The sequence below is a fragment of the Phycodurus eques genome, chromosome 7 (genome assembly GCF_024500275.1).
Source record: "Phycodurus eques isolate BA_2022a chromosome 7, UOR_Pequ_1.1, whole genome shotgun sequence".
Classification (NCBI taxonomy): Eukaryota; Metazoa; Chordata; class Actinopteri; order Syngnathiformes; family Syngnathidae; genus Phycodurus; species Phycodurus eques.
In genome coordinates this window covers 13,242,337-13,254,399 of record NC_084531.1, presented here as the reverse complement: position 1 = coordinate 13,254,399, position 12,063 = coordinate 13,242,337, and the positions used below count along the sequence as shown (strand labels likewise).

General features: G+C 40.8%; 2 protein-coding genes across 5 annotated transcripts in view; both read left to right on the top strand.

Moving 5' to 3' along the window:
* LOC133405427 (protein jagged-2) overlaps positions 1-4,205 on the top strand; it is a 50,103-nt gene extending 45,898 nt beyond the window's left edge. Inside the window, exons 14-16 of one of the 3 annotated variants that reach the window (XR_009768948.1) lie at positions 894-961; positions 1,045-1,098; positions 1,164-1,180. Coding sequence is in view for 2 of the 3 variants with exons in the window: in XM_061682348.1 (XP_061538332.1) it covers positions 894-1,044; positions 1,164-1,621 (609 nt within the window). In the remaining variant the exon portion in view is untranslated. Of the gene's footprint in view, positions 1-893; positions 1,099-1,163 lie in introns of all 3 variants that reach the window. The other 2 variants (XM_061682348.1, XM_061682349.1) reach the window with 2 other exon arrangements.
* A 4,184-nt stretch (positions 4,206-8,389) lies between these two features.
* Positions 8,390-12,063, top strand: part of clasrp (CLK4-associating serine/arginine rich protein) — a 30,910-nt gene continuing 27,236 nt past the window's right edge. For both annotated transcript variants that reach the window (XM_061681791.1, XM_061681792.1), the window contains exons 1-2: positions 8,390-8,491; positions 11,754-11,893. In XM_061681791.1, coding sequence (XP_061537775.1) covers positions 11,795-11,893 — 99 coding nt within the window. In that variant the 5' untranslated portion in view covers positions 8,390-8,491; positions 11,754-11,794. The remainder of the gene's footprint in view (positions 8,492-11,753; positions 11,894-12,063) is intronic.

Below are 12,063 nucleotides of genomic sequence, written 5' to 3'. Positions count from 1 at the left end.
GTTTACATTTTCATCTCAAAAATATAAAAATGTACTCTCATAATATTACAACTTTAATCTCGAAAATATATTTCTTTATTCTTAAAATATTCATGTTATATCTCTGAAATGTTGTGTTTTTCTTGAAAACAGGACACTTTTTTCCTTGGAAGAGTACAACTTTAATCTCGAAAATATACAACTAATCTTGATATTAAACAATTTATTTACTCAAAAATCCTAAATGTATTTTCTCAGTAAAATATCATTTCAGTCTCGTGAGAGAATATTTTTTAACTTAAACATATAAATGTTTTTTCTCAAAAATATAAAATGAATTTTCTTGAAAATATGCAACTTTATTCGTGTAATAGTAACAATTTTTCTCTTTGTTCTTAGACGTTAACTACTTTATTCTTCTGTATCTCTAAAATATTAAACTTTTTTCTCAAATACAATCTCAAAAATGTACAGTTCGACTTTAATCTCAACAATATACAATTTGTTTTCTCCAAAATATAAAATACAAAACAATATTATAAAAAAATACAATTATATATATATATATATATATATATATATATATATATATATAATAAATAGTTTTTAAAAAAGACTTAATTCCTGTAAGTGCCCGACTTTTTTTCTCAACAATATACAACTTTATTCTCGCAAGATTACGACTTCTTATGTAAAATTGAGTTTAATCTTACTCGTTATACCGAAAGTATCTAAAAATAAAAAATAAATGTTTTTATCTCGAAAGTATTCTTTATTTTTTTTTTATAAGATTCCGACTTTTTAGTGAATAAACTATAATTAAAAGAAAATATTATATAATTAAATATGAAATAGCAATACATGTAAATGTACATTTCTCCTCTTTTATTGTTAACATCATACTTTTATTTCAGGTAGTGGTGGATCTGTGTGACCCCAACCCCTGCTTGCAGGGGATGCCCTGTCACAGCATCGATGGCAGGTACATGTGTGCCTGTCCTGACGGTTACTATGGCAACGAGTGCCTGAGCCTAAAGAATCCTTGTTTTGGCCCACACTGTCCAGGTAAGAGGAATGACGGCTGTATGAATGGAAGGCTAGATGGATAGATCCATTAAGGTAATTCACAAATAAGGAAAATGCACTGACAAAGGAAATTCACTATATTCGCACCACTTCCTCAGGTGCCATGTCAGACTCAAAAGCCGGCATCAGCTTCTACATGGTCCTGTTGGGCGTCCTGGCTTTGGTGGTGATATGCGGCTGCGCTGCGTGCGCCTTTGTCCTCACCCACCTGCAGCACAAGCGGAAAGAGCAGCAGGCCGTCCCGCAGGAGGAAGCCATCAACAACCACCGTGAGTATGTCAACCTCATCCGAAACCTGGACCGTCTTGTCCCTCCGCCCCTCCCGCCTCCCGCCGCCCCCCTGGTTCAGTCGCCAACCGGCACGGCCACTGCCACCGTCGCTGTTTCCCCGCACTGCTACGAGGAAATCGAGCTGACTCTCCCTCCCTCTCCGGCCCCCTCACACTCGTCCGCTGGGCTGAAGCAGGCTCGTGCCCCAAAAATGGACATCTCCAACCGGGAGAGGGAGAAGCTGAATCGTATCCACTGCACAGACAACCAGGAATTACAAGTGTGACCCTTCAAATCTGAGGCTTATATTATTCTGCATACTTTGCACTCTCTTGTCACAGGGTCCCCGTTCGTTGTTTGGCCTATCGTGTCTTTGAGACTCTCCAGATGATGTTGTGAGCTTGGACCTTAAAGCCGCATTTCCACCTAAAGTTCCAGGAACTTTTAGTCCTTGGTACTTTTCTACCATTTTCACAGAAGCCTGCGGTCCCTGGACGTATATCAGTGCAGTATATCTTAATAATCGGACGGTTTTTCAGCATTTTCTCACCCTTACGATCAAAGGCTTGATTATCAGATGTTTATAAAGGTTTACCCGGAGTGATCATCCTGTGGTGTGGGGTGTGCTAAGAGCGATTTTTCCTCCTCACTCTAACCGGCCCGAATTTGAGCATTTGAGCACTCCCTTCCAATAAAAGTAATCAAAATACTTCTTATCGGATGTCTCTAATGTCCTGAGCAATTATCATGTTGTCTGGGGTGTGTTAAGAGGGATTTTTCCTCCCGAATCTAATCAGGCCGAATTTGAGCATTTTCACCCCTTTCCGATCCAAAAAGTTCAATAGCAATTCCACCTACATAAACGTTTGAAAGCAAACCATTCTGAAAGATTAAGAACAAATGTAATGTACTCAAAAGTTAAATATTACTGAACTCTACTTAAAAATGTACTGTACTAGGTAATTAAAAAAAAGCCACTGTAGCGTTATGTACAGTTTGAACATTTAATTCAGTGATTCTTTCATGCACCACTAGAGGAGCCCACACATCACTGCTCTAAAAAATAATCCAGAGTGATATGCTCGGTCATGGCCGACAATCGTAAACCTGTTAAATATTTACGATGGCGTATACTTATGAGTGAAGTCAACCCGCGGCACGGTGGCCGACTGGTTAGAGCGTCAGCCTCACAGTTCTGAGGACCCGGGTTCAATCCCCGGCCCCGCCTGTGTGGAGTTTGCATGTTCTCCCCGTGCCTGCGTGGGTTTTCTCCGGGCACTCCGGTTTCCTCCCACATCCCAAAAACATGCATAAATTGGAGACTCTAAATTGCCCGTAGGTGTGACTGTGAGTGTGACTGGTTGTTTGTTTGTATGTGCCCTGCGACTGGCTGGCAACCAGTTCAGGGTGTACCCTGCCCGATGACAGCTGGGATAGGCTCCAGCACGCCCGCGACCCTAGTGAGGAGAAGCGGCTCAGAAAATGGATGGATGGATGAAGTCATCCATGGACTCCGTTATTGTGACGTGAAACAAAACAGTTGTCAACAAGAAAGCTCGCTGTAGGACACAAATAGAGGGGCGACTGGCTGTGTGAGTGTTTTTTATAATGTGTCTCAAAAGTCATTCAACGCAATAAAAATGACAAGGAGAAGAATTGCGACTGAAATGTAGTTACCAGAGAAGCTAAAAGTTCACCTCGCTTCTGGTTTGAAGAAGGAGACTCAACGATTGTCGGTGCGGACTTGGATTTGTCATCATAAATATTGAACAGATTTAGCATGAATGATTAAGGATAATCGCTCAGAATAATCTTTTAGAGACACACGATAATCAGGCTTTTTCTATCTTTGTTTGGAAGGAAAGAAAAATGCTCAAATTTGGATACTTTACAGTGTTCATGCTATTCTCATGGGATAGGGACCAAGCGAACATTGAAAATCCGTGGCACTAAGATGCTACAAGATGGGGGGGAAAAGCACCACATGAAGCTCCTGAACTTACTTCAACATAGTTCCTTAACACCAAGATGCAACAAGGTGGCACCAAAGCAATAATTATATTTGAGACAGAGCTCTGAGCTGAGCAAAAAAAAAAAAACACAATATAGGTGAGTTTTTCAGCGGCTAACGGACGATAGGTTGCAAAACAAAATTAGCGACCGCGTAGTGTAAGGGGCAACACTGTACCCCTCTTTAGTAGCGAGTATGTGAACAGCTGTAGACAAGGTGGGAAAAAAATGTGGCGAGTCGTCCTCAATTCAGATTTGTTGAGCACTGCAGACCCCACCCCAAATGGTTCTTGATCCTTTCGAGAGTACTACCCCCCTCCAGGCTCTTTTTACACACCAGAACCAAATTCAGACATGCAATGGTCCTCCAAAAGTTCCAGGGTTAAATTTCCTTTGGTGGAAGTGCGCCTTTTGTGACCTCAGAGTGCCTGAAAAAGTGTCAGTCACAAAAATGTAGGCTAAGATCTGAGTGGCCGATCAATGGCCAAATGAATGGATGTTTATTTAAAGTCCAACTGGGTGAATGTGAGATTATTTAAAGCAACCAACGCAACTTCCTTCCCTTTCCAACACTTTTAACTGGACGTGGGATTCCATTTGGCCTGAGTTTGCGCATGAAAGACTGTACAGTATATGAAATATGTAAGGACACAAACCTCTGAGTTGTGCTTTAAGGCCTCATGAAATGTTTTAAAAGTAAACACTGTTGCCTGTGTCGTCTCTGTGATGCTACCTTTTTTCATTTCACATGTAAAATAGTTTTTGTACATAAATATATTGTACATATTGATGCCTCACTTTTTTTGTACCGTGGTTCAGTCTGAGAGTATCACTCGTTGTTTTACTGACGTTCTCTAATAAAAGTGCATTTAACAGTTTGGATTTATTGGCACTTACTGTTGTAAAATATCCTCCGGTTAAAGAGAGAAAGTGCTGCCACTGTGTGAATGTGAGGGTTTTTAATTGTTATGATTGTGGAATGCAGGCGGCACGGTGGCCCGACTGGTTAGAGCGTCAGCCTCACAGTTCTGAGGACCCGGGTTCAATCTCCGGCCCCGCCTGTGTGGAGTTTGCATGTTCTCCCCGTGCCTGCGTGGGTTTTCTCCGGGCACTCCGGTTTCCTCCCACATCCCAAAAACATGCATTAATTGGAGACTAAATTGCCCGTAGGCATGACTGTGAGTGCGAATGGTTGTTTGTTTCTATGTGCCCTGTGATTGGCTGGCAACCAGTTCAGGGTGTACCCCGCCTCCTGCCCGATGACAGCTGGGATAGGCTCCAGCACGCCTGCGACCCTAGTGAGGAGAAGCGGCTCAGAAAATGGATGGATGGATTGTGGAATGCAACAATTGTGGAATGTGGAATGCAACAATTATCCCCATAACAATAATGTGTCCCTGTCAACTGTACTGTACTTCACTGAATGTATGACTTAATGGAAAATTCATGCTAAAAATGTTCAATAGTTGAGTGGTAAACATCGCCTCTCACAGGCTACAATAATGGGTACACCTGTACAAGAAAAATACCACGATACCTCGCCGTCAAAAATAAAACCATACCTATTTTTCGTACCGGTACTTTTGCGCTGTTCGGCCGAAAGCGAGCGGCTCGCCAAAAAGAGGCGAGGTGTGCTTGTGTCAAGCTGTTTATTCGTCACTCCTGTAAAATATGTACTGTACAGTAATCCCCGGCGGTTCATGCGTCGTGGTCCTGATGTATCGCAGAAGTGTTATTACAGTTTTTACACTATTTTTAAAATACTTTTTGTACAATATTTTTGTGTTATTCATTCCTCTTGCTCTCTCTTAGTATATGTGTTTGCATTGTTTAAAAGTGTGTTTAAAGACCTTAAAAAATTTAAATGCTGTAAACGCTGTATAAAAACACAGCATGGTGTATGTAAATAAGATATTTCTATATAGCGGATTTCACTTATTGCATGGGAGGTCTGGAACGTAACCCCAGCAATAGAGGGGGGAATACTGTACAGTACTGTATTTGTATGTGGAAAAGTAATATCGCTGCCCAGTAACCATTATTACACTGCTTTTACCGGTGTTTTCGGTTTTTGCCTTGGTATCAGTGCAGTATCGGTATTGAGGTACATTAGGCAGGTATAGTATTAATTTAAGTCAGAATTTTGCTATCATGACAACACTAGGCGGCACGGTGGACGACTGGTTAGAGCGTCAGCCTCACAGTTCTGAGGACCCGGGTTCAATCCCCGGCCCCGCCTGTGTGGAGTTTGCATGTTCTCCCCGTGCCTGCGTGGGTTTTCTCCGGGCACTCCGGTTTCCTCCCACATCCCAAAAACATGCATTAATTGGAGACTCTAAATTGCCCGTAGGTGTGAATGTGAGTGCGGATGGTTGTTTGTTTCTATGTGCCGTGCGATTGGCTGGCAACCAGTCCAGGGTGTACCCCGCCTCCTGCCCGATGACAGCTGGGATAGGCTACAGCACGCCCGCGACCCTCGTGAGGAGAAGCGGCTCAGAAAATGGATGGATGGATGGATGGATGGATGACAACACTATACACCAAAATAATCTAATGAGATCCGATAGTTACAGTTGAGTACAGATAAGAAGATAATGATGCTCACTTTTGAGAGGTATAAATATATAAATATTATAGAAGTTTGTATGTTTCTTTCTAATAAACTGGTTGCTTTATATGGCTAGGTGCAAAATATGACTTCACAATAAGGGTACCTGTACAAAGCCTTATAGATTGCTTAAAAATAGGTTAATATTTGTGTCATACATTATTTGTAGATTATTAGTAAACATTCATGAATTACATCCTCTATTGTGTTAAAAGGGGAAATACTAAGTCACTGTGGGTTTCCTATTTAGCATGCATCAGTCAACCCTTATTAAGCTTTTACACGGTAAACTAGTTAATAACCAATTTATAAACATTTAATAGGGGCATTTTTATTGTAAAATGGTACCCAGACACGTCTCCATGGCATGTGGTGCTAACTACAAACATAATTTTAAATTGATACCCCCAAACTCCTTTATTAACAGACCAGTTAACTCACCAGTTAGGTCATGGGTCAAATTTTTCGTTTTAAACAACTAAATGGTGACTGAAAGTGTTAGTAATGGCATGAGCTACAGACCATTTGTATTTGGATATTTTTAATGGGACATTTTTGACACTGTGGTATAGTTAAACATACCGTGAATCAAATTGACTCAGGACCATTATTGCTGGAGAAACATAATAGGAGGCTTAAAAGGGTGATTTTTACAGCTCTTGCATTAGTATGTCATTAGATTGTGCAGATGGCATGTGTTAAAAGCATAAACTCAGTGACAGTGAGTGAAAGGAAAGGCGTTTTGTGACAGTGGGGATGCAGAAAAGACAGTTAATGGCTAAGTGGATGTGACAAATGTGAACTTCGGCCTGTGCAAACAGCAGCCGGCAGGGAAGGCTTCCTGTAACCGCCCTGCTCAGGAGGAAATCGAGCGCACACTTATGCTACCACCATACACCTGCTTTGTGCTCCAGGATGTCACACGTGACAACATGTACGCTTACAGGAGAGAAGCTTCAACTTTCAATTCTGGAGACCATTAAATCAACTCGATTTTGTCCAATTTGTGACATCATTACCTCAATCTGGGGTGGAACACTTAAATATCCTTCAAGAAAATTGTTTCAACACGAAATAAAACATATTCTATTTTTTTCCAGACAAGAACATGTTGTGACTGTGATTTATGTTGTATATCCTCTTGACTACCAGAGAAAAAATATTATCCAATCAAAAGCTCTAAATGTCCTCTATAGTGGGCAAAAGGAGTTAACTCAGTAGTATGTAATGGGTGGGAGATATTCACGTTTACCAATGTCCACTACAGAGGACAAATTTGAACTACTGGTGGTATAGTTTTTTTTTTTTTTTATTGTTTGCACATTTTAGTTTGTTAGAGACGTGGTTGGTCATCATGCTATATAACCATATTGAATTGTATGGATGTGTACCAACATAACGTATAATAACATAGCACAAAATTTATTTAATTTATCATGCATAAATCCGTATTAATTTATATGGATAGTACATTAAAAAAGATTTGTATTGAAATTTAGAAAAACTAAAAGACATTAATATCACAGTCATAACATGTTCTTTTAACAGAAAACAGCAGAATAATGATAAATTTTCTCTCCATCCATTCATTTTCCATACCGCTTATCCTCACTAGGGTCGCGGTCGTGCTGGAGCCTATCATAGCTGACTCAAGGCGTGAGGCAGGGTACACCCTGAACTGGTCGCCAGCCAATCGCAGGGCACATATAAACAAACACCCATTCGCACTCACATTCACACCTATGGGCAATTCAGAGTCTACAATCAACCTACCATGCATGTTTTTGGGATGTGGGAGGAAACTGGAGTACCTGGAGAAAAACCACACAGGCACCGGGAGAACATGCAAACGCCACACAGGTGAGGCTGGATTTGAACCCGAGTCCTCAGAACTGTGAGGCAGATGTGTTAACCTTTCTTCCACCGTCCGGCCTCACATTCACACATCTAATTCAATTTCCTTTCAATTATAATCAGAATCAGAATCATCTTTATTTGCCAAGTATGTCCAAAAAAACACAAATAATTTGTCTCCGGTAGTTGGAGCCACTCTAGTACGACAACAGACAGTCAATTGACAGAGAACACTTTTGAGACATAAAGACATTGACAAAAAAAAAAACAGTCACTGAGCAGTAAAGGGTTCCTAGTTATCTGGTAATGCCGGTACATTTTTTTTTTTTTTTGTGTGCAAAAAGATGCAGACTGACTTTGTTTTTAATTTGTTTACAAACATATTTAATTTCTCAGTTTTGTATCTCTCGGATTTGTCTATCTTGTATTCTCTTTTATCTTTTTGTTATTAACCCAGGAAGAGAAGAATCATGAAAACATTATAGACAGATAGTAACCGTGGTTGCTGTAGTAACGCTCCAATCCAGCAGGAGGCCCGTTGCCTTCCACCCGTCTTTACAATCCACGAAGAAGAAGAAGAAAGTCAGCGCGGAAGAAGGCGTGTACGGTGGCCTCTCTGGCTCAACGAATAAAATACCCCAGTGATTAATAACCCAGTTTTTGTAATTGTTGCCCACAAAACAGGTAAGCCACGTCCGTTGGAAAAGTCTTAAAATGTTCTTTACTAAGCAGCCCTGACCTAGACAATTGTTCTTTCGTTTGTTGGGGTACAAGTTAGCCGCTGATAGTCGAGCTAAGCTAAACTAGCTTCTCGGTCGTGGGGCCCCTTCTTCTTCACGCGCTATCCGTCAAATCGCTGCGATTCCTGACGAACTCCGGCGTACATTTAAAACATTTTTCTATCATTTTTGTGCCAAATGTCATTGGGGAAAAAAGATGCAGGCGTAAGAACTAAGTGGCCATTTAAACAAGTGTCAGGCGATAGGCGTCTGTCAGGCGTCTGGCTTTTAAGCTTTAGGTTTATAGGTTGGCTATCAGTTACCTGTCTCCACATACAGTACGTTTCATTGCTTACTATTAATTCCTATTTACTACTTTACACATATTCAAAACACTATCAAAAACATAGCCCTCTTCAACTCACATTTGGGTAACGCTATAATGATTTTGAAAACTTGTTTGTTAAGCGTTTTTCAGTTCTAACATTATCACATGACACCAACATCGCCAGCTAAATGCAAAATGTAATGCCGTTTTTTCAGATAGGATTAACCTTTCACAAAGTTATGCAAAGAAATTGGTAGATTTTCATTTTTGCACTGGTGCGCTCAATTTTTTCCCCTTTGGTGCACCAGCACTATAGTTAATTGCACCCAAATTTTCTACCGCATCGCAGTTTTTGAGACGTACACTTTTGTTTTGTTTTTAAAGAGCACTATTAAGTGGTAAATAATCAACTAAGAATCTGCCGAACAACGTTATTTGAAGCACAAGTCCACAAGACTGGTAATTTACCGAAACGTGTTGGTACTTACAGTGCTCCGTGTCAGAGCTGACGAATCTGGCCTCAACATTATTCACGAAAAAGTTGTCAATCGTTCTTTTAATTTTATCATCGGCAGCTATTTGCACTCTAAATCTGATGGGCCTAGGCCACAGAACGATGTTACGCCAGAATTTATCACGACAATAGTATTGTGCATGCTGTTGTATTTTTATGCTTCTGATACCATGATATTAGAGTATAATAATTCAAGTATATCCTTTTAACTTTGAGTTTTCAGGAATATTTAACGTTGGCATTGAAATGTACCACAATAAATACAATCTTAGATACATAAAAATATACAGTAAATAAAACAGACTCACGCTCTGTTAAAAAAACACACACAAATTAAAACACTTGGCACAGGTGTGGAGAGTCATTAATACCTTAATAGGCAGTATACTGGCAATCCATTTTCCAGTTGGTTAAGAAAAAGTGCAAATTAACAACATTAATTTGGCCACAGTAACATCTCAAGAAGCTGATCAAAGCAACCTGTTTTGCATCAAGATTCATATTGCCTATCAAAAGTATGCAGCATTTCTTTAAACGCTAGTTTCTGAACATGTTAAATGGCTGCATCGCTTTCTCTATAAAGCGAGTTATGCTATCTGTGAGTGTGCAACATTTTGTGTGTCATGTCTACATTTGCATTGTTGGGCAAATGCTTATTTGCAAGCTGTTGCGAAATGCAGGGCCCTCAATGTCCCACTGTTTTTGTTGTTGTTGTTTTTTTTTTTTACCAGCCAAACAAATTGGGTGGGACGGTTGGGTTTTAAATTGACTGTCATTTTGAGTTTTGTTGTGTTGCTAGTTTTTGTTGCAATTTTGATCATATAAATTTGACATACCGGCTCAATGTTGATGGTAACTGGCTCTCTGCGTTCATTTGGCTGTAACCCAAAATGTTCCCACACCGATGCTTGCTGTGGCATTAGCATGGCTTTAAGTACTCCGTCGTGCCATAAATCCGGTGCATGATTTTTTTTTTTTTTTTACAAGACCCGCCCTAAGTGTGTGCTGCTGAAGTGCTTCCACACCTTAGCAAATCAAAGCAAAGTATGAGTCCCACCAACAGCTGCTAGCCAATAAAAAACAGTAAAGAGAAAACAGTAAAAACAGTAGAATTGCACAGCCTCTGGTCAATCTTTGTCAATAATCTTTTCGAAGATAAAACAGCATTAATGAAACTGTCTGTATCAAACCAACATGCCAGATACTTGAACAGACATAGAGCATTACTCGCGAATATAGACAGCGTTTGTCCAAAAAGCTTAAAAAAAAAAAAAAAAAAAAAAAACGTTTCACGAATTCGCCTCAGCACCTAGAGGTCACACTGACTGCTGTAAGATCAGAAGCACCTGCGATAACGGTTACATCAGGCTCATCTTCCACTTCCACTGCTCTAAAAAGGAATTGTTTCGATAAGTCGAAGGACTTCACATACAATCCAAAAAGAATGAAAAAGGATAAATAATTATCAGGTAATTTTTTCATCAGCTGGTTATCTGTTCATAAAATGGTTGACTGACAGGAAAGAGAATGAAGCAGCTCTCTAAATGACTGCAGAATGCACTTTCTAACATACGCATGTACACGGAGAAACAGATGGAGTCCCTCCTTCACTATCGCTGATTAGTTTAGACAACAATGAGCTAAATGTGTGTGTGTTTTGAGCCCAAAGAGAGGCTTTCAGCATCGCAAACATTTTTTTTCCCCCAACTCGAGCGGATGGTCACACCGGTGACCTTATTATTTTTAGGCACACCGTTGAGAAATTCGGACTCTAAAGCCCTGCATGGGTTGTTGATGGCCACAACTGATGCCCAGACACGCAGACTGGCTAACTCGAGCTAATAGCAATCAACTACACTCTCATTCACACGTCACTCATCAGGCCAGACCCCGCCTTTCAGAGTCACACACATTTAAAGTCACAGATACTACAGTGTAGAACGCGAGGATGTCGACCACAAGTGGACAAAAATAATACCTGCTCCTCAGGTGCACATTTTGTATTGGTATTCTAATCTAGTCTAATGAGTGCCTGGCTGAGGAGAGGCTGTAGCAACCAGTCTGGTCTTGTGCCTAGTGGATGAGGGTGGACAGGGGGCAGAACGCCGTGGCCTGGGACACCCAGGAGATCCTGGGATGTCCCCGGCCGGGAGGAGGAGGTTGGGAGGCTACCTGGATCACCTGCAAGGCTGGAGTGTTGTTACCGAGGCGCGCAATGTTTGGTATTGTTTTAATAATGCTAAATAATTTTTTAATGCAAAAATGATGAGATAATCAATAAAATGAATCAATAAAATCGATTAATCGGCCGTTCAAAAATTAGTTGGACCTAATTTAAAACAAAAAACCCTGATAACTGGACACGTCTCTCTTTTTACTCTGCAGCAACCGTGCCCCGCCGCGCCCCCACGCCCAGCGGCGCTGTCATGTGGCAGGAGGCCCGCAAGCACGAGCGCAAGCTCCGTGGCATGATGGTCGACTACAAGCGACGTGGCGAGCGCCGCCGAGAGTACTACGAGAAGATCGTAAGAGGGATTGCAAAATTCCAGGAAATTTAGAAGTTGGAAAGTTAGGAATATTTCCAAAATTCCCAAGGTTATCTTCCCATGTAAATTTACCGATCATTTTCCAACCCTAATCGTAAGCGACGATGTCACTTGCTTGGATGATGATGATCTGTCTGCCTCACTGCTGC